General features: G+C 43.0%; 1 protein-coding gene across 1 annotated transcript in view; it reads left to right on the top strand.

Annotated features, from left to right (window-relative positions):
* LOC126424670 (trichohyalin-like) overlaps positions 1-21246 on the top strand; it is a 187267-nt gene that overhangs the window by 51269 nt on the left and 114752 nt on the right. Inside the window, exons 5-9 of the mRNA XM_050087400.1 lie at positions 1000-1106; positions 5130-5436; positions 11425-11613; positions 17480-17587; positions 19951-20184. Of these exons, the coding sequence (XP_049943357.1) occupies positions 1000-1106; positions 5130-5436; positions 11425-11613; positions 17480-17587; positions 19951-20184 (945 nt within the window). The remainder of the gene's footprint in view (positions 1-999; positions 1107-5129; positions 5437-11424; positions 11614-17479; positions 17588-19950; positions 20185-21246) is intronic.

The following is a 21246-nucleotide window of genomic DNA, read 5'->3' as shown; positions in this document are numbered from 1 at the left end:
GCCAGACTCGAATCCTACCGTCAACTCTTACGAACTGAAATCGGGACTTACAGACCCACTCGTCTAGGGTCCAACCGATATGGCCACGATCCCAGAAAAGGCGCTGCAGGCAATGTCGTGCTGTTAGTAAAGACACTTGCGTCGGTCGTCTGCTGCCATAGCCCATTAACGCCATCTTCCGCCACACTATCTTAGCGGATATGTTCGACGTATGTCCGACTTTGATTTCTTCGGTTATTTCACACAGTGTTGCTTGTCTGTTTTTTGCCGGGCGGTGTGGCCGAGCGGTTCTAGGCGCTTCAGTCTGGAACCGCGCAACCGCTACGGTCGTAGGTTCGAATCCTGCCTTGGACATGGATGTGTGTGATGTCCTTAGGTTAGTTAGGTTTATGTAGTTCTAAGTTCTAGGGGACTGATGACCTCAGATGTTAAGTTCCATAGTGCTCAGAGCCATTTGAATTTTGAGCTTGTCTGTACTGCCAACTCTACGCGAACGTCGCTGCACTAGCTCGTTAAGCATAGGCCCTCGACCACTGCGTTGCCCGTGGCGAGAAGCAATACCTGAAATGTGGTATTCTTAGCACAGTCTTGATACTGGGAATCTCAGAATATTGAATTCCCAAACCATTTCCGAAATGGAGTACTTCTCCGCGTTCAAACCCTATTAGTTACCGTCGTGCGGCCATAATCACGTCGGAAACATTTTAATATGAATCATCTGAGTATAGTTTACAACCACACAAATGGACTGCCGTTTTATACCTAGTTCACGCAATACTGGTGCCATCTATATGTGTGCACATCGCTATCGCATGATTTTTCTTACTTCAGTCTATTGTACAGTAACGTTATTTTCAGCGAAACACTATAACGAAGGTTGAACTGGATAAGGATCAAGTTAAGGGGAATTCAGATGGTGTGAGTCTGAAGAATGGTCGCGGGGATCAGGAAATTTCCACGCCAGTGTCGGAGATGAACCTTTCCCTGTGTGTGTTTCAGGCGGAAGACATAGTGCGGCAGGTGCGCGAGGCGCTGGAGGCCGAGCAGAACGCGTTTGAAGAACGCCTGCAGAAGCGGAAGGAAGAGGAAAGCTACCGGGAGTCCAGGTAAGGAGGGGGCGGCAGAATAGCGGCATCCACTGCTCTGCATATTTCTTTGTTCTTCTTCTAATTTTTTGTGTCAATGGTCAGTTGACATTTTCATTGCTGTCCTTCATCTTTCTCCACGCTGCTCGATCCAGGAGGAACTTGACGTGATAATTCAATGGATAGCACCACCATATGTCAAAGTAACATCTGTTCTGCAGGTCCTAAATTATAGTAGAAATGTAAAATGGACTGTGCAAAATATAATGAAGTTGATGCATAGAACCGAAGATCTATATCACTAGCACTAGTCGGCTGTACAGTTTTGGAAAAAGTTTAATGCCCTTTCTGGAGACAGAATAACAACAACATGTATTCCTTCTCTTCCATCCTATCACACACTTGTTCATTTCGGGTTACACAGAACTGCGACACTGAAAACATGTGGACCAACACAGTAAAACTCAGTGTTGTCGTCGGTACAACGTTCGTTTTAAAAGCATAAGGCTACAGCTGGAAACGGAGGTTGGCAGCTATTTCGGTGGTAATTTCATAGATTTGGAAAAGTTATTCATTGATTTCACCATAAAATAGACGAGAAAATTCAGTGACTTGCCTTACGTATGCTGCCTGTCACCATTTAGAAACCCCAGTATGGAGACATGTTAAGTTTGCACCATAAAAGTTCCGTGACATGACAGGAAATTCGCTCGGCCGTGGTCGGCTTGCATACGGGGTGCTAACCGCCGCCTCCTCTATGGATCTCTATGGATCATAGCCGATGGTTCACGCAACTGTAGGCTATTTGCGAAAATTTCTCCTGTGATTTGCCACTATGTCTTTGTCTATGCTCTTGAGGTATGGTGTTCATATTACACTACTGGCCATTAAAATTGCTACACCAAAAAGAAATGCAGATGATATTCATTGCACAAATATATTATACTAGAACTGACATGTGACTTTCACACAATTTGGGTGCATAGATCCTGAGGAATCAGTACGCAGGACAACCACCTCTCGCCGTAATAACGGCCTTGATACGCCTGAGCATTGAGTCAGACACAGCTTGGATGGTGTGTACAGTTAAAAATGCCCATGCAGCTTCAACACGATACCACAGTTCATCAAGAGTAGTGACTGGCGTATTGTGACGAGCCAGTTGCTCGGCCACCATTGACCAGACGTTTTCAATTGCTGAAAGATCTGCAGAATGTGCTGGCCAGGACAGCAGTCGAACATTTTCTGTATCTAGAGTAGTATATATTGATAATGGTAAAAATACTGTGGAAACAGGTTGTATGTTAGGTGAATGGACAAACGAATTAGGAAATAATTGGATTACAGATTGGGCTTCAACAGGTCCAGAAGTTACTATTATGAGATAAATGACGGAAAAACAGAAATGATGGTGAAAGGATTCACATTAAATTACAAGAATATTCAAAAGTTGAATGGTGAATCTATGATAAGGCTAATAGAAAGTGAAGTAAAATAAAAGATACATTTAAAATACAATCAGATGACCAGAGATGTTCATACTAAAAAGAAACAGGTTAAGAAAGAATTTTCATTTCAGTCTGATAAAAGAGTTGTTCTAAAGAAATTATGATACAGTGCCTTATGGATATTAAAAATTAAATAATTTATCTATGTCTTCTAATGTAAATAAAAAATTCGTACCACATTCCTTATATAAATATAATAACTTAGTTAGTTGCATTTTGTTGTATTCTACTTCGTCCAACTTTTTGGTTATAGAGTGATAAACTTTTAAAAGTAACGAATAGGCTTTAATGTAATTTTGTAATTTTGTAGGTAAATTATTAACTGGCAAATTATAATTCACTATTTGCTTTATGGACATAGAAAAGAGAGAATCAGAGTTTCCAATTTCCTCCCATATTTCTATATCAGTTTCCTCCTAGCTATCAAAGTACTTTTCATAATCTTCTCTGTAAATTCTCTTTAATGTACTAACATGTGTAGTATGATCCTGACTTCTCTAGTGTTCTATAATTAATGATGGTTTAAAATATTCTTTGCAAGTATTACACTCAACTTGTTTCTCTCTTGGATTATTATTTCTTTCGACAAAGATGTCAAATTGAAATTTATCCCATACATTAGTCACATTTATAAAGATTAAAAATTTAAAAGATTATTAAAATTTTGTTCAATGTAAATAGACACTCTACTGAAGAAGCTCAATAATGCAAGCAATTTCAATCTGTTTAAAAAGATTAGTGACCTTGAGGTAAATGAGTGTTATTACATTACCGATTGTGAATGTTTAGAAACTAGATATGGTGATAAAATTTCTCTTGAGCTCGATAATAAATTTAAAAATTTGTTGCCAGAAAGGTTCAATAAAATAATAGATATCTGGGACTTCCAATTTTTAAAGATGGTGAAATTAAATTAAAATATAAAGGAATGAAAAGAACTAAAAGTAATGATAACGAATTTCATGATCTGGAGCTTTTTGTGTAGCTGCAGAATTTTAGATGAAAATTTTTAAAAATAATCAGTTAGTTGGCTCTTCCTTAATCGATCATGTTAAATTACAGAATGTCTATATTAAAAATGGAAGAAAGAGATTTTTCCTCAAAAAATGTGGAATCTAGATCCACCAAATAATTATTAAAAAGCTTATGATGCTTTCTTAGATTTTAAGAGAACTACACAATTGAACGGTGACGTTAATGTGAGTCCACTCAGCTTTATTGAAAATTATCCTGTCTGTTATAAATATATCTAGAAGAATGAATGTGTTATCTACTCAGAAAACTAGAATGAAGTTGTGTGCAAATTTTAATGATAAAATTCAGAAAAATACGAATTTAACATGTCATTCACAACATAGAATTTTAGTTGAAAATTTTTAAAAACTTGTATTTTTTATGGTAGTGTTGGCTTGCATCCGTTTATAAAAAAATTTAGTAAGTAAGTGACTTGTGTGTGCAGTCTAGCTGTTTATAAGAAAATAACTGTTTATAAGAAATAACTGTTATAAGAAAATAAAAAAACATCATTAAATTATCTGCAACTGCACTCAACATACCCACTTACTACTTCAATTGCAATATTGTAGAATCCCATCTCCCAAAATTACTGCACCCACTAGCAATGGATCCCGGCCTCTAGATTATACAGCAGCATGAATATGTTGCCAAACTGACAAGTCCCGCAGGGCATGACATGCGGAGCTTCCCACTGTGGGGAGACTTTGCTGATGCACTGTATTTTCAATGGTTCCATTCCAAAAAAATCATTCATCATCATCATCAACATCATTTAAGACTGATTATGCCTTTCAGCGTTCAGTCTGGAGCATAGCCCCCCTTATAAAATTCCTCCATGATCCCCTATTCAGTGCTAACATTTATGCCTCTTCTGATGTTAAACCTATTACTTCAAAATCATTCTTAACCGAATCCAGGTACCTTCTCCTTGGTCTGCCCCGACTCCTCCTACCCTCTACTGCTGAACCCATGAGTCTCTTGGGTAACCTTGCTTCTCCCATGCGTGTAACATGACCCCAGCATCTAAGCCTGTTCGCTCTGACTGCTACATCTATAGAGTTCATTCCCAATTTTTCTTTGATTTCCTCATTGTGGACACCCTCCTGCCATTGTTCCCATCTACTAGTACCTGCAATCATCCTAGCTACTTTCATATCCGTAACCTCAACCTTGTTGATAAAGTAACCTGAATCCACCCAGCTTTCGCTCCCATACAACAAAGTTGGTCGAAAGATTGAACGGTGCACAGATAACTTAGTCTTGGTACTGACTTCCTTCTTGCAGAAGGAGCGCTCACTGCATTAGCTTTGCTACACCTCGCTTCCAATTCTTTCATTACGTTGCCATCCTGTGAGAATATGCTTCCTAAGTACTTGAAACCGTCCACCTGTTCTAACTTTGTTCCTCATTGTGCTGTGAAAACAGACTTTTTAGATTATGGCAGTCACACATAGTCTTAACAGTTTGTGACACAGAAAATTACCTTTTGCGAAGAGAAGTGTGTACATTCGTACGGCAGGTGGAAACTGGCAATGGAGACAGTGGACGAGGAATGGCGTGCGGCGGCAGAGCGTCTGCGTGCGGAGGAGCAGCGGCTGCGCGGCAGGAGGGAGGCCGACCTGCAGGAGGCGGTGGCGGAGGCGCGCCAGATGCTGAGGGTGGAACTGGACGAGGAGAGGCTGCAGGCGCTGGCGGGGGCGCGGCTGGCGCTGCGGCAGCACGCGGAGGCGGCGCTCCGGGAGCAGGCGGAGGACGTGCTGCGGGCCGCCGACCAGATGGTGTCCGCCGCGGTCGCCGCCGCGCTCACCAAGCACAAGGCCAAGCTGGTGAGTCCGCTGGGGCCTGTAGCTATGCACAGAGGAAGCAGGTGCATGCGACGGTCATTCCAATGGCTGCTGTGCTTGGCAGGCTCGAGGCCAAGGTAGTGGATCCGCTACTCTCTGATGGGGTGTCCCACTCCTATTGGTATGTGGAGGTACTCACTGAGCAGGGGTAGGACGTGCTCGAGGCTGCCACTGTTCCCACTGCTCTCAATGGCACATAGCTGATCTGGTACAACCACTACTCACTGATGGTGCATTAGAGGTACAAATATGCGGAGGGATTGTCAGAGCACGTGCAGAAAATGCTCGATGTGGGCAACTGTATGGTGACTGTGGTGTGCGTACTGTAAGACCTTCGGTACACACACCATCACATTATTTGACTTGTCACTCTAACGAAGTAGGCCAGTGTCAGCAATATGTCACGTGGTCTTATCGTGGCGTGTTTATCTTCTGCCGTTAGGTCAGACAATAGAAATGCCACTTGCACGCTTAGAGTAGCAGATTGACGGTGACCAACTTTAAACAGAACTTGATTAACTTTCACACACATTTATTAAAATAATAACAAGCATAAAAATTACTTAACTTGGTTCAGGATGCTATTTACAATTGACAATCTGAAGTTCCTTTGGTCTTGATACGTTAATCTTATTCTCACATATCTGTGATGCTTGACAAAGTGTCTATTCATTTATCTTCATGGCTTTGTGCAGGAATATGATAATTTTATTAGGCACAGACTGAAACTTGACTATAAACTAATGCAGACTCATGCAGACTAATGCAGACTGGTGCAGGCAAATGCAGACTAATGCATACTGACTAACCAGAGGTCTGTACACTCGTTATAATACCTCACGCGTTCAGGTATCACTGCGCGAGTGTGATCCGCGAGGAGAAAAGGTTCTATGTTAGCAGCAATCTCATTGGCTGTGTTCCATATTAATAAGCGGATCGGATGAAGCAGAATTTGGTCCGTCTCTAAGACAGCGCCATCTCGTAGTGCGGAGATGGACCAGCGCTGCGCCTGCGTTGTTGTGCTTAGCGGGGTGCACTCTATTGGGAAAGTTGTGTACGCGCTGACTACGCAGAACTATGTCCACAACAGTGACCCTCACAGTAGCTGCCACACTCAATTGGCCTAAAGCCCAGGTGGTGAGTCCACTGGTCAGCCTGGGCACACAAATGCAGATGTGTAGAGGTACTCAGATAGCAGGCAGATCATGTGGTGGAGGTTGCCGACTCGACAGTGACCGTCACAGTCAGCTGTCTGCTGTGACCGAGCGGTTCTAGGCCCTTCAGTCCGAAATCGCGCTGCCACTACAGTTGCAGGTTCAAATCCTGCCTCGGGCTTGGATGTCTGTGATGCCCTGAGGTTAGTTAGGGTTAAGTAGTTCTAAGACTAAGGGACTGATGCCCTCAGATGTTAAGTCCCATAGTGCTTAGAGCCATTTGAACCATTTCGTCACAGTCACCACAATGCTCAGCACATGTGAGACCGAGCTGGTGAGTCCACCGCTCACTGTTGGCGAGTCTCAGAGCTGCAGGTACGCATACGTGCTCAGAAAGCAGGTGGAGAACAGACTGTACAGTGGTTTTTGCAGTCGCCATCGCGCTCAGCAGCTTGAGGCTGAGCTTGTGGTTCCACTACTTTATGCTGGAGGCTTATCTGGTGCAGGTTAATGGGGGTGCTCAGGGAGCAGGAAGATCACTCTAGGCCGTAAACCAAGTGGCCACCACTGTACTCAGCAGGCACAAGGCCGAGCTGGTGAGTCCGCTGCACGCCGCTGGGGCTTCTCACAACTGTAGCTGCGCAGAGGTGCTCAAAGGAAGCAGGAGCAGAACGCGCTCAGCGCTGCTGTGCATATGACAGTCATTGCAATGGCTGCTGTGCTCGACAGGCTTGAGGCCAAGCTAGTGGATCCGCTACTCTCTGATGGGGAGTCCCACAGCAATTGGTACATGGAGGTACTCACTGAGCACGGGTAGGACGTACTTGAGGATGCAGACTGTATGGTGTCTGCCACTGTTCCTACTGCTCTCAGTGGCATATAACCGATCTGGTACAATCACTTCTCACTGATGTTGACTTACAGCTACAAATATGCGGAGGCACTGTCAGAGTAGGTGGAGAATATGCTCGATGTGGGCAACTGTTGGTGACCATCACAGTAGCTGCCATACTCAAGTGGCCCGAAGCTCAGATGGTGAGTCCACTGGTCTCAGCCTGGGCACACAAATGCAGATGTGTAGAGGTACTCAGGCATCAGGCAGAACATGAGCACGGGGCTGCCGACTCGACGGTGACCGTCACAGTCACTGCAACGCTGAGCAAATGTGAGACCGAACTGGTGAGTCCACCGCTCACTGCCGGCGAGTCTCAGAGCAGCAGGTACGCATAGGTGCTCAGAAAGCAGGTGGAGAACAGACTGTACAGTGGCTTTTGCAGTCGCCATCACACTCAGCAGCTCGAGGCTGAGCTTGTGGTTCCACTACTTTATGCTGGAGGCTTATCTGGTGCAGGTTCATGGGGGTGCTCAGGGATTAGGATGATGACACTAGGCCGTAAATCAAGAGGCCACCACTGTACTCAGCAGGCACTAGGCCGAGCTGGAGATTCCATTATTCTTTCCCGAGTCTAGCCATCCTCCAGCATACTCTGTCAACTGATAGTTTCTTCTAGCTACAGTAGTCATTGCCAGTTTGGTACTATGTCCGCTGATCAATATATCCACAACATCTGTTGTGGAACTCATTAATAACTGATTCCCTTTCTGGGCCACAACGTAGCCCATTCATATACGGGACATTTACTCCTAATTCTGTCACTTGGACTACCTGCTATTTGGCATGTGAGTAATGGACATATGCCATGTAACAGTATCAGGAACGTTTCCTAGAGGTAATGCACAAGTGTTGTTGATGTTAGGACTTCAAATGTCTTGTAGGAAATGTCTCCAGCCCAGGTACAACAGGTTTCTATGGAAACCATGTGGCAAGTTGGTTGAAATGGCTATAAGCACTATGGGACTTAACATCTGAGGTCATCATTCCCCTTGACTTAGAACTACTTAAACCTAACTAACCTAAGGACATGACACACATCCATGCCCAGGGCAGGATTCCAACCTGCGACAGTAGCAGCCGCGTTGTTCCGGGCTGAAGCGCTTAGAACCGCTCGACCACAGTGGCCGGACATGGGGCAAGTATGTCAGTTGTTGGTATGTGTAAGATCTCATCAGAGTTACGACATAGCCCCTTGACCGACAACACAGCCTTCACCATTAAAGTTTTCTGTGAAGTACGCCAACCTACACACGAGAATAACCGGCATACATTGACAACAGAAACATGACATAGGGACAGTGCTCATGAGTTTTCAATGTTGGGGAGAGTAAGATCGCCATGAGAAGTACTATAGTACCAGTGAAATGGTTTTCATGACAGCTGTCTGAGAACATGGAGTATCCTGACTTCGACACTGGGTAGGCGTGGTCAACTCAGACGCTAGGTCCACACTCACAGTACAAGAGCAACAGTGATAGCACCTCCAAAAAGTTCACGTTTGCAGTGGGCAGTGGTTTTATTACTGCTAGGCATTGAGTAAAGGAGCTATTGTTTACTGGGACCACTGACTTCTGTGGAGAAATTCTTCCTTCCTAGTTCACGAGATGATGTGAAGACATGGTGACTAATACTCCAGTACATGACAAGTGACACTGGACACCACTGACTAACTGATGACCACACGAGAGAATATTGTTCTCCTATATGAGATGTCCAGCTTCTAGACCAGCCAATAAATATAAATTACGTTGCCGTTTTCTTAACGAAGCACCAGTTTCCCAGACAGAATGAGAGTGCACTTTGCACTTATTTCTATCCAAGAGTATTTCCGCTATAATTCTGAATCTCGCCATGCGAAGTCGTTTCAGCAATAATTGACCTATGTCTTCCTTAGCAGTCCACTTTGTATCATTTCTTTGACTCCTTTCTCAAACCAGACTCTAGCGCTTGTTAATCCATTCATTGATGCGATCAGACAGTTTCAAGCCAATTTCAATACATATCTCATTAGGGATTTATTTCACTTAGTGGCATATCTCATAGTTCTGTTTCATTTAATTTGATCATCCTCAGCATATGAACTATTCTTCTGAAAAACCTCACACTGCCCGATTCCTCCACCATAAGAACCAAGTGCTGAGTCCCATTGGCTACAATGCCTTCAAACAAGTCACAAAGTCATTACTCCATAAGCTCATTTATTTACTAGGCAACACTGCATAACTGCACTGAATACCATCTGGATCAAGGGATACATCATCATCTTGGACACACTATTTACTTAGTTCTGGATCTCAAAAATTTGAATTTCGCTAGCTGGCTGTTTGAGGAATCCATGTTGATTCTAATATCAGGTGTTTTAATGCTCGAAAAATATTAAAATCCTCGAAAATAATTGTAAAATAGATTAATATCGTCGATATACGACTTCAGTTGTGCACATCTGTCTGACGACTCTTCCTCAAAAGGGGAACGACCTGACTTTTTCTGACAAAGAGAGTTCCCCACTGTGGGGACATCTTCCATTCATTCACCAGGGTGAGCACTCATTTGATAGGAATCGATAAAAAATTTCGGAACGTCACGTAATGGACTAGAACCAAAAAAAAATAGTAGCACTATGTATACTGAGTAAGTAGTGTGGAGGAGAAAGTGCATTCCTGATATCCAGAAGGTTGTGGGTTGGAATTCTGGTAGATGCTTCGATATCTTTTATTTTAAAATCTTTATCGAAAAAGCTTTGATCACTATATTTATTCAATTAATTGATTTAAATGTTATATTGTATTTATAATCGTTTGTGACATCATTTTAAACTTCGTATTCACTGTTTCATTAGCTCTCATTTTTGCTTCTCGTCATTCTTTTCTCGTTTCGACTCCTTCTGCATGTGATTTAAATTATTTTTATGTATTCACTTCTGTTTAATATCTTCCATTTTATGATCGTACATTTTTGTCCTTGTGCATTCATTACTTCTGTTCCACACGTTGCTTAAATTTCGTTTTATACGTAATCCCTTCTTATGTTTAAATCTTCATCTGCATTATATTGTCCAGAAGGTAACAAGAATTTACATCTTAAATGTTTATATGAAGATCACCACCAGAAAAAATGCACATCTTGTAACGAAGAATACATTTTAGACCTCATGAGCAGCCAACAGAAATAGATTACTTCGTCTTTTGTTTTTTAACTGATGCGTCAGCATTTTCCTACTTTTACGTGCTGTGTCAAATAAATAAAGATAATTATAATCACATGCATAACCAGTCCAAATGAAGAAAGAATAACAGGGTGAAAAAGTAAGGATTACTGAAACAGTTAGTAAGATGTTTAAACTTACGTGACAAAATACTATAAATAAAAAATAAATTCAAACTAATTGATTCGATGAAAATAGTGATCAAATCCATTACCATAAAGGTTTTGAAGTGAAATATTTCCAAGTCCAAGAGAAGATTCGAAACCACAATCTTCTGCACTGCAGGAACGTATCTGATCCACTGCGCTACACTCTAAGTCTGCATAAACTTACTATTTACAGGCTTTAGACCGTAACACGGAATTCTAAAATTTTTTTCGATTTCTCGCATTCTCACAATGCTGAGTGGCTGCAGTAGGTGATACCTCGACCCTAACCTACTTCACCGTGTGAATTGGCTTCAAAATGTCAGTCCCACACCTGCGGACCTCCCTTGTGAGTTGTCTGTAATGTGTCGATGCTCCAGTGATGTTCAATTTCTTTTCTGGAATGGGATTAGTGGCATAACACAAGACTTTTTCCAGTGTACGTATTTAATGACGACTACTTCAATAAATGTTCGAGTTCTGTAACTTGACGCTGACGATTATGAATTCTCAAACTGCCTGACGCCCTTGGAGTCTCCACTGCTCTGCATCTTCGTTTTATCTGTCCAGGAGCGCCAACAAGAGGAACTTGACTCCAAGCTGAGCAGCGTGAACGCCCTGGACTCCAGACTCCAGCAGATGGAGAGCAAGATGGCAGACAGAGAGAAGCAGCTGGCTTCGCAAGCAGAGGCTCTGTCCGAACTGGAACTGCAGCTGGAACAGCGCTCCAGGCAGCTGGAGCAGGCGCTCGTCCGCAAGGTGAGTGTTCACCGGAGAACGACTAGTGAAACTGCTTCTTGTGTTTGCAACATCCTACAGTTAATCAGGTGTGAAAATTACCGAGCTATCAATTTAATTATTCATGGTTCCAAAATACTAACGCGAATTCTTTATAGAAGAATGGAAAAACTGGTAGAAGCCGACCTCTGGGAAGATCAGTTTGTATTCCACAGGAATGTGGGAATACGCGAGGCAAAACTGACCCTACGAAATATCTTAGAAAATAGGTTAAGGCAAGGCAATCCTACATTTACAGCATTTGTAGACTTAGAGAAATCTTTTGACAATGTTGACTGGAATCTTCTTTTTGGAATACTGAAGATAGCAGGAGTAAAATACAGGGAGTGAAAGGCCGTTTCCTACTTTTACAGAAACCAGACGACAGTTATAAGAGTTGAGTGGCTTGAAAGGGAAGCAGTAGTTGAGAAGGGACTGAGAGTGGCCTGTAGCCTACCCCGAAATTTATTAATTCTGTCCTTTGAACAGCCAATAAAGGAATCCAAAGAAAAATTATGAGTCAGAATTAAACTTCAGAGAGAAGAAATAAAATCTGTGAGGTTTGCCAGTGACATTGTAATTCTGTCAGAGACAGCAAAGGACTTGAAAGAGCAGTTGAACTAAACCGAAAGTGACTTGAAAGGTGGATATAAGATGCACATCAACAAACGCAAAACAAGGATAATGGAATGTAGTCGAATTAAATCAGGTTATGGTGAGAAAATGAGATTAGGAAACGAGACACTAAAAGGAACAGATTAATTTTACCATTTGGGTAGGAAACTAACTGACCATGGCCGAAGTAGACAGGATATAAAATGTAGAGTGGCAATGGCCAACAAGACGTTTCTGAAGAAGATAAATTTGTTAATGTTAAATAGAGGTTTAAGTGGCAGGAAGTCTTTTCTGAAAGTATTTGTATGGGGTGTAGCAATGTATGGAAGTGAAATATGGACGATGAACAGTTTGGAAAAGAGAAAAATAGAAGCTTTTGAAATGCGATGCTGCAGAAGAATGCTGAAGTTTAAATGGGTAGGTCACGTAAGTAATGAGGATGTACTGAATAGAGCTGGTGACAAAAGAAATTTTAGCACAGCATGACTAGAAGAAGGAATCAGTTGATAGGACACAATCTGAGACATCAAGGGATCACGTATTTAGTATTGGAGGGTAAAAGTCATAGAGGTAGACGAAGAAATGAACACGGTAATCAGATTCAGAAGGTTGAGGGTCGCAATAGTTATTCAGGGATGAAGAGGCTTGCCCATGATAGAGTAGTTGCGTCAAATCTGTCTTCGGGCCGAAAACCACAACATCAACGACAACAACAACAACAACGGTTGTTCGTGAAACGCTGTAGCTCACAATATATGTGTCGATCTGACTGCCTTCCGCTTCCAGGAGAAGTTTTTATATAGAGCAACAGAAATGAAAAGTATTCCATCGTGTGGTGACAGTCTGATATTTTACAAACTCTGTGGAGACTTCTATCGAGAAAAAAATTCTGTTTACGCCTGTCGGGTCCGCGCCGTAGATTTTTCGTGATAAAGTCAGGATAAAAGCGTAACAAGTATTTCGTAATTATATGTAATTTAATTACCAATCTCTGTAACGCACTGGCTGCACAGAGTAATGTGATGTTTACAGACTAGATAAGTCACAAACTTAGACTCTCTCACATCGTCGCCGTATGCCTGAGGCGCTAGCGCCGTTTCTTCATTTAATTTTGGACACTGCCGTAGCTCTCGTATTCGCTCAGCACTGGACGTTTTCCTTTTTTGTGCTTCCCTTCGATGCCAGCTTTCCTCAGACTGGCGCTTTCTGCAGCTCTGAGCACATTAAAGAGTCATGCGAGACTACACACACCAGCTGTGTGGCTGGATTGAAGAGTTTTTAGCAAACAGAACACAGCATGTTGTTATCAATGGAGAGACGTCTACAGACGTTAAGGTAACCTCTGGCGTGCCACAGGGGAGTGTTATGGGACCATTGCTTTTCACAATATATATAAATGACCTAGTAGATAATGTCAGAAGTTCCATGCGGCTTTTCACGGATGATGCTGTAGTATACAGAGAAGTTGCAGCATTAGAAAATTGTAGCGAAATGCAGGAAGATCTGCAGCGGATAGACACTTGGTGCAGGGAGTGGCAACTGACCGTTAACATAGATAAATGTAATGTATTGCGAATACATAGAAAGAAGGACCCTTTATTGTATGATTATATGATAGCGGAACAAACACTGGTAGCAGTTACTTTTGTAAAATATCTGGGAGTATGCGTGCGGAACGATTTGAAGTGGAATGATCATATAAAATTAATTGTTGGTATGGCGGGTACCAGGTTGAGATTCATTGGGAGAGTCCTTAGAAAATGTAGTCCATCAACAAAGATGGTGGCTTACAAAACACTCGTTCGACCTATACTTGAGTATTGCTCATCAGTGTGGGATCCGTACCAGATCGGGGTGACAGAGGAGATAGAGAAGATCCAAAGAAGAGCGGCGCGTTTCGTCACAGGGTTATTTGGTAAGCGTGATAGCGTTACGGAGATGTTTAGCAAACTAAAGTGGCAGACTCTGCAAGAGAGGCGCTCTGCATCGCGGTTTAGCTTGCTGTCCAGGTTTCGAGAGGGTGCGTTTCTGGATGAGGTATCGAATATATTGCTTCCCCCTACTTATACCTCCCGAGGAGATCACGAATGTAAAATTAGAGAGATTGGAGCGCGCACGGAGGCTTTCAGACAGTCGTTCTTCCTGCGAACCATACGCGACTGGAACAGGAAAGGGAGGTAATGACAGTGGCACGTAAAGTGCCCTCCGCCACACACCGTTGGGTGGCTTGCGGAGTATAAATGTAGATGTAGACGTAGATTATTTTGTAATTTTCAATTCAATATCGATTTTCGGCTCAATCGTTTAGTAGAGAAACAGCACTGCTCCACTTTTTGACACTGCATCAGCTATTCATATTTTCGTGGTTCGTAGTTTTATGTAGAAATAGATGCCTCACCCACAGACAGTGTGTAAAATTTCAGCTTAGTACAGAAACGACACTTCTGGGGATGTGCTGTTTCTGTTCTAAATGTGTGCGTGAGATGTTAGTACTGGAAGGTTTATACGCTCTTTGCTCACCTTTAATGTGGTTAATATTCACAACGTTAGGGGCGATAGCCGGCCGATGTGACCGAGCGGTTCTAGGCGCTTCAGTCCGGAACCTCGCTGCTGCTAGGGTCGCAGGTTAGAATCCTGCCTCGGGCATGGATGTGTGTGATGTCCTTAAGTTAGTTAGGTGTAAGTAGTTCTACGTCTAGGGGACTGATGACCTCAGATGTTAAGTCCCATAGTGCTCTGAGCCATTTGAACCATTTGCATAGAAACGAACACATAACTCAGCTGTAAAACTTTTTGATACCCTGTCTATTGGTTCGGTCCAAACTTTCAGTTTGGTATCGATTAGTCTGATCACCTTATCTGTTGTGCTTTCGAATGCAGCATATTCTGGTACATTGTAGATCCGCAAGTACCGCTAGAAAATTGTCTGTAGTATAATTTGCTTTGCCATATGGTATTGCTCTCATATCTCAGTTTAACCAAACATGTAACATAACAATCGTAAATTGAGGATGTGTTGGATGGCGATCAGTTTGGCATTTGGAAAGGTAAAGGCACCAGAGAGGTCGTTCTCAAAAATGGTTCAAATGGCTCTGAGCATTATGGGACTTAACTTCAGAGAGGAAAGGAATATCTGGAAAACAGCGAGAACGAGAAGGGCCAGGACGATAGGACATCTGTTTATACATTACGAAATAGCTTCCATACCTCTAGAGGAGGCTGTACAGGATAAAAACTGTAGAGGAAAACGGAGAATGGAATATTGTTGTTGTTGTGGTCTTCAGTCCTGACACTGGTTTGATGCAGCTCTCCATGCTACTCTATCCTGTGCAAGCTTCTTCGTCTCCCAGTACCTACTGCAACCTACATCCTTCTGAATCTGCTTAGTGTATTCATCTCTTGGTCTCCCTCTACCTTCCACGCTGTCCTCCAATACTAAATTGGTGATCCCTTGATGCCTCAGAACATGTCCTACCAACTGATCCCTTCTTCTAGTCAAGTTGTGCCACATACTTCTCTTCTCCCCAGTTCTATTCAATACCTCCTCATTAGTTATGTGATCTACCCATCTAATCTTCAGCATTCTTCTATAGCACCACATTTCGAAATCTTATATTCTCTTCTTGTCTAAAATATTTATCGTCCACGTTTCACTTCCATACATGGCTACACTGCATACAAATACATTCAGAAAAGACTTCCTGACACTTAAATCTATACTCGATGTTAACAAATTTCTCTTCTTCAGAAACGCTTTCCTTCCCATTGCCAGTCTACATTTTATATCCTCTCTACTTATAGCATCATCAGTTAATTTGCTCCCCAAATAACCAAACTCCTTCACTACTTTAATCTAATTTCCGCAGCATCACCCGACTTAATTCGAATACATTCCATTATCCTCGTTTTGTTTTTATTGATGTTCATCTTATATCCTCCTTTCAAGACACTATCCATTCCCTTCAACTGCTCTTCCAAGTCCTTTGCTGTCTCTGACAGAATTACAATGTCATCGGCGAACCCCAAAGTTTTTATTTCTTCCCTATGGATTTTAATTCCTACTCCAAATTTTTCTTTTGTTTCCTTTACTGCTTGCTCAATATACAGATTGAATAACATCGGGGAGAGGCTACAACCCTGTCTCACTCCCTTCCCAACTGCTGCTTCCCTTTCATGTCCCTCGACTCTTATAACTGCCATCTGGTTTCTATTCAGATTGTAAATAGTCTTTCGCTCCCTGTATTTTACCCCTGCCACCTTCGGAATTTGAAAGAGAGTATTCTAGTCAACATTGTCAAAAGCTTTCTCTGAATCTACAAATGGTAGAAGCGTAGGTTTGCCTTCCTTAATCTAGCTTCTAAGTTAAGTCGTAGGGTCAGTATTGCTTCACGTATTTCAATATTTCTATGGAATCCAAACTGATCTTCCCCGAGGTTGGCTTGTACTAGTTTTTCCATTGGTCTGTAAAGAATTCGCGTTAGTATTTTGCAGCTGTGACTTATTAAACTGATAGTTCGCTAATTTTCACATTTGTCAACACCTGCTTTCTTTGATATTGGAATTATTATATTTTTCTTGAGAGAATGGAATTATTGAGGAGACAGGTTGTAAGTGCTACTCTAAGATGAAAAGGTTGGCACAGAAGAAGAGGAATTCATGGCGGGCTGCTCTTATGGGTAACGATTTCTACCTCCGGCCCTTCCATTTGTTTGACAGACAGCAGCATTGCGTCAAAATATAGACTGCAGTCGTTTCTCTTTGACAACTCCATTACCATAGATTAACTCTTCAGCAGAAACAGTTCATTACAAAACATGGAAACGCTTATGACAGGCGCAAGTTTTCTGTAAGTAACATTTTATTAATGTAAAAATTTACAATCTTGTCAAATGTATAAATGGAGCTCCATCTTCTGGCCATGATGGACGAATTTGTCCCGACCGACCGCCGTGTCGTCCTCTGCCAGTGGTGCATACCAGCCAGACTCGCTGACAACTCAGCTACATAGGTGGATTAGTGTATAAGCAATATATGTTAAAACACCGAGCACTATTCCAGAAAAATCCACTGATAATGTTTTTAATACGATAAGTGAAACACATTTTTATTTGAACCGTTGGTAAGGTCTTGTAGAAATGGTAAGACTGTTTGGTCGAATGTTTGTTGTACCTCCTGTTGTAAACATTCATTGACTAGTCATGATATGTCATTATGTTTATTCTTGATGCTCCAGGAACAACAGCAGGAGTTGGAGTCGAAAGCGGAGCAGGCTATGATGCGCCTGGAACGAATCCTGGAAGAAGAGGAGCGTGCCGCAGAAAGACGATCCGAACAGGAACAGGTGGGTCAGCAGGAACAGGAACGGATGGGACGGAAGTCAGGAAGCAGACTTCCTGTCATTATCATACATACATCTATAATATGGAAGACAATATTAGCAGCTTTTCGCAGATGATACAGGAACTACTGTCCCAAAAAAAAATTACATATACAGAAATATTCCTATTACTTTTGAATGCATTACGGGAACAGCAGTGATCAATGTCTTGTAAATAATTACTATTAAAAACAGTCTTGATCACGATTTATTTAACAAGGTGACCGGTTTCGACCACTACTGTGGTCATCTACAGACCATTGAGTAGGAACCCCTTTCTGTTGGATTCTCCAACAGAAAGGGGTTCCTACTCAATGGTCTGAAGATGACCACAGTAGTGGTCGAAACCAGTCACCTTGTTAAATAAATCGTGATCAAGACTGTTTTTAATAGTAATTAGAAATATTCCTGTTTCTGTTTTCAGCGCCTTTTCAGTAGTTACTCGATCTGTGCATCTATCTTCAGCATTTACCTTTAGTACCATATTTCAAAAGCTTCTAATATCTTCTTGCCTGAACTGTGCATCGTTCACATTTCATTTCCACACAACACTACATTCGAAACAAACACCTTCAGAAAAGATGGATCACCGTTTAAATTGATAATCGATGTTAACATATCTCTGTTTTTCAGAGATGCGTCCCAAGGTTCTGTCAATCTGCATTTTATATGTCCACTCTACTTCAGCCATCAGCACTTATTTTGCTACCAAAGTAGCACAATTGATCTACCACTTTAAGTGCATCATTCCCAAATTTAATTCCCTCAGCATCGCCTGATTTAACTCAGCTACATTCCGTTACTCTTTCTTTGCTTGTGTTTTGTTCATCTTATGCCATGTTTTATGACACTAGCCACTCTGTACAGCTATTCTTTCAGGTCCCTTGGCGTCTCTCACTGAATTAGAATGTCATTATTTCCCCTCACCTTTGTTTCTCTTTCCAAATTTCTTCTTGGTTTCGTCTACAGATTGTACAATGTGCCGATTGAATAACGACGTTGAATGACAACGTGGACACCCCGTATCACTCACTCACGTTATAGTATTATCAATGTTGAATATGATGTTTTCATTTACCTCATATAATATCCCCCAGATAGACGATCTAGTGACATTAATGTGACCACTGCCTATGTTGGACGTCAACATTCAATAACCACTCACAGACGCCAGGTGTGAATGCTAGCAGCAGAGGATATATAAAGTGTGTTGTTGAGAGGGGGGGGAGGGAGGGGGGTATTCTTGGCACACTCTTGACAGTGTGGATCTCGGAATATTTGATTCCCTAACGATGTCCGAAACAGATCACCCCATGTCTCCAACTACCGTTCCGCGATCAGCGTCTGTTAACTGCCGTTGTACGGCCATAGTCACGTCGGAAACCTTTCCACATTAATCACTTGAGTGCAGATGATAGCTCCCCCAATCCTATCTCCTTTTACACCTTGCATATGCGATTCTATGTCCGCAGCTTGTGGTCTTGCGGTAGTGTTCTCGCTTCCAACGCACGGGGTCCCGGGTTCGATTCCCGGCGGGCTCAGGAATTTTTCCTGCCTCGAGATGTCTGGGTGTTGTTGTGTCGTCTTCACCATCATCAGTCATCCTCATTACGGTCGGAGCAAGGCAATGGCAAACCACCGCCGCTAGGACCTTGCCTAGTACGGTGGTGCAGGTCTCCCACATCGTCCCCTATGCTCCTCAAAGTATGGGATTTCATCATCATCATATGCTATTCTGCTGCCATCTCTATATGTGGATATCGCTACCCAATGACTGTTGTCACCTCAGTGCATATTGTTGCGCCTCTCAGTGTAGAAAATGTAACAGCATTGACACTGGTTCCATTCCATGTGTTGCCTTACCCAGTGTCTTAGAGTAGTGGGGTGCTAGAGTGTTTACTAATATGCTTTGTAATGGACACCTAGAGAGCCAGTTGATCATATGTACGCAGTTATGTGCTGTGTGTGTCAATACTGGCTTCCTAGTTTCCCCTAGGAGGGCAGTATGTTGTTCTATTCTGGCGAGCTGTGTGGTATTCACGATTACTTGTAAGGATCCAGAAGTGAAATCCAGCAGTCTGCAGATGGCTATACTCGAACCAAGCGGACTTCTACGAACAGGGAAGTTCATTTGTGATTTTTTTGTAACCTATTATACTTTGTGGTAATAAAATTATTGTGCACTACTTTCTGAGCTTCTCTCATTGTTGCTTTGAATGTCCTACTTTAGTGTATACTATAATGTTCATAATGATGAACGCTTAAAACTATTATTTCTGTCGTAATTTGTCACCCATCTCAGCTGGAGAACGTTGCAATGCTCGCAGATGTGGCGCGTGTCCCTGGAGAAGCTGGAGGCAGAGTCGAAGAAGCGCTTGGAGCGGCTGGAGACGTCGGAGAGACAGCAGCGGGAGCATTGGCAGAAGTCCCTGGAGAAGAGGGAGGAGGCGACGAGGCAGCTGAGGGAGGCGGTGGAGCAGCAGGAACAGCGCCTGGCGGCCGCGAGGGAACAGCTGGCGGCGCAGCTGGGCTCGCTGCAGCAGCTGCGGCCCGCCGCACAGGTGTGTAGGCGCAGAGGCGGCGGCAGCTGTGCGGCTGCGACCGATGCTGACTAAGCCTGCTGACTGCGCTGCTGTAGCTGACCACGAGCGCCACCTGTTCAGTGTCCCCATATGGCGCAAGTGTCAGTCGTGGTCAGATCAGCGCTCTGTGCAGTTGTGAGTACGAGCGCAGTTCAATAAGTAATGCAACACATTTTTTTCTGAAACACGGGTTGTTTTATTCAGCATTGAAATACACCAGGTTATTCGCTAAACTTTTAGCTACACAACACTATTTTTCAACGTAATCTCCATTCAGTGCTACGGCCTTACGCCACCTTGAAATGAGGGCCTGTATGCCTGCACGGTACCATTCCACTGGTCGATGTCGGAGCCAACGTCGTACTGCATCAATAACTTCTTCATCATCCGCGTAATGCCTCCCATGGATTGCGTCCTTCATTGGGCCAAACATATGGAAATCCGACGGTGCGAGATCGGGGCTGTAGGGTGCATGAGGAAGAACAGTCCACTGAAGTTTTGTGAGCTCCTCTCGGGTGCGAAGACTTGTGTGAGGTCTTGCGTTGTCATGAAGAAGGAGAAGTTCGTTCTGATTTTTGTGCCTACGAACACGCTGAAGTCGTTTCTTCAATTTCTGAAGAGTAGCACAATACACTTCAGAGTTGATCGTTTGACCATGGGGAAGGACATCGAACAGAATAACCCCTTCAGCGTCCCAGAAGACTGTAACCATGACTTTACCGGCTGAGGGTATGGCTTTAAACTTTTTCTTGGTAGGGGAGTGGGTGTGGCGCCACTCCATTGATTGCCGTTTTGTTTCAGGTTCGAAGTGATGAACCCATGTTTCATCGCCTGTAACAATCTTTGACAAGAAATTGTCACCCTCAGCCACATGACGAGCAAGCAATTCCGCACAGATGGTTCTCCTTTGCTCTTGATGGTGTTCGGTTAGACAACGAGGGACCCAGCGGGAACAAACCTTTGAATATCCCAACTGGTGAACAATTGTGACAGCACTACCAACAGAGATGTCAAGTTGAGCACTGAGTTGTTTGATGGTGA

The sequence above is a fragment of the Schistocerca serialis genome, chromosome 10 (assembly GCF_023864345.2).
Source record: "Schistocerca serialis cubense isolate TAMUIC-IGC-003099 chromosome 10, iqSchSeri2.2, whole genome shotgun sequence".
Lineage (NCBI taxonomy): Eukaryota > Metazoa > Arthropoda > Insecta > Orthoptera > Acrididae > Schistocerca > Schistocerca serialis.
This window is presented reverse-complemented; position numbering and strand designations above follow the sequence as displayed.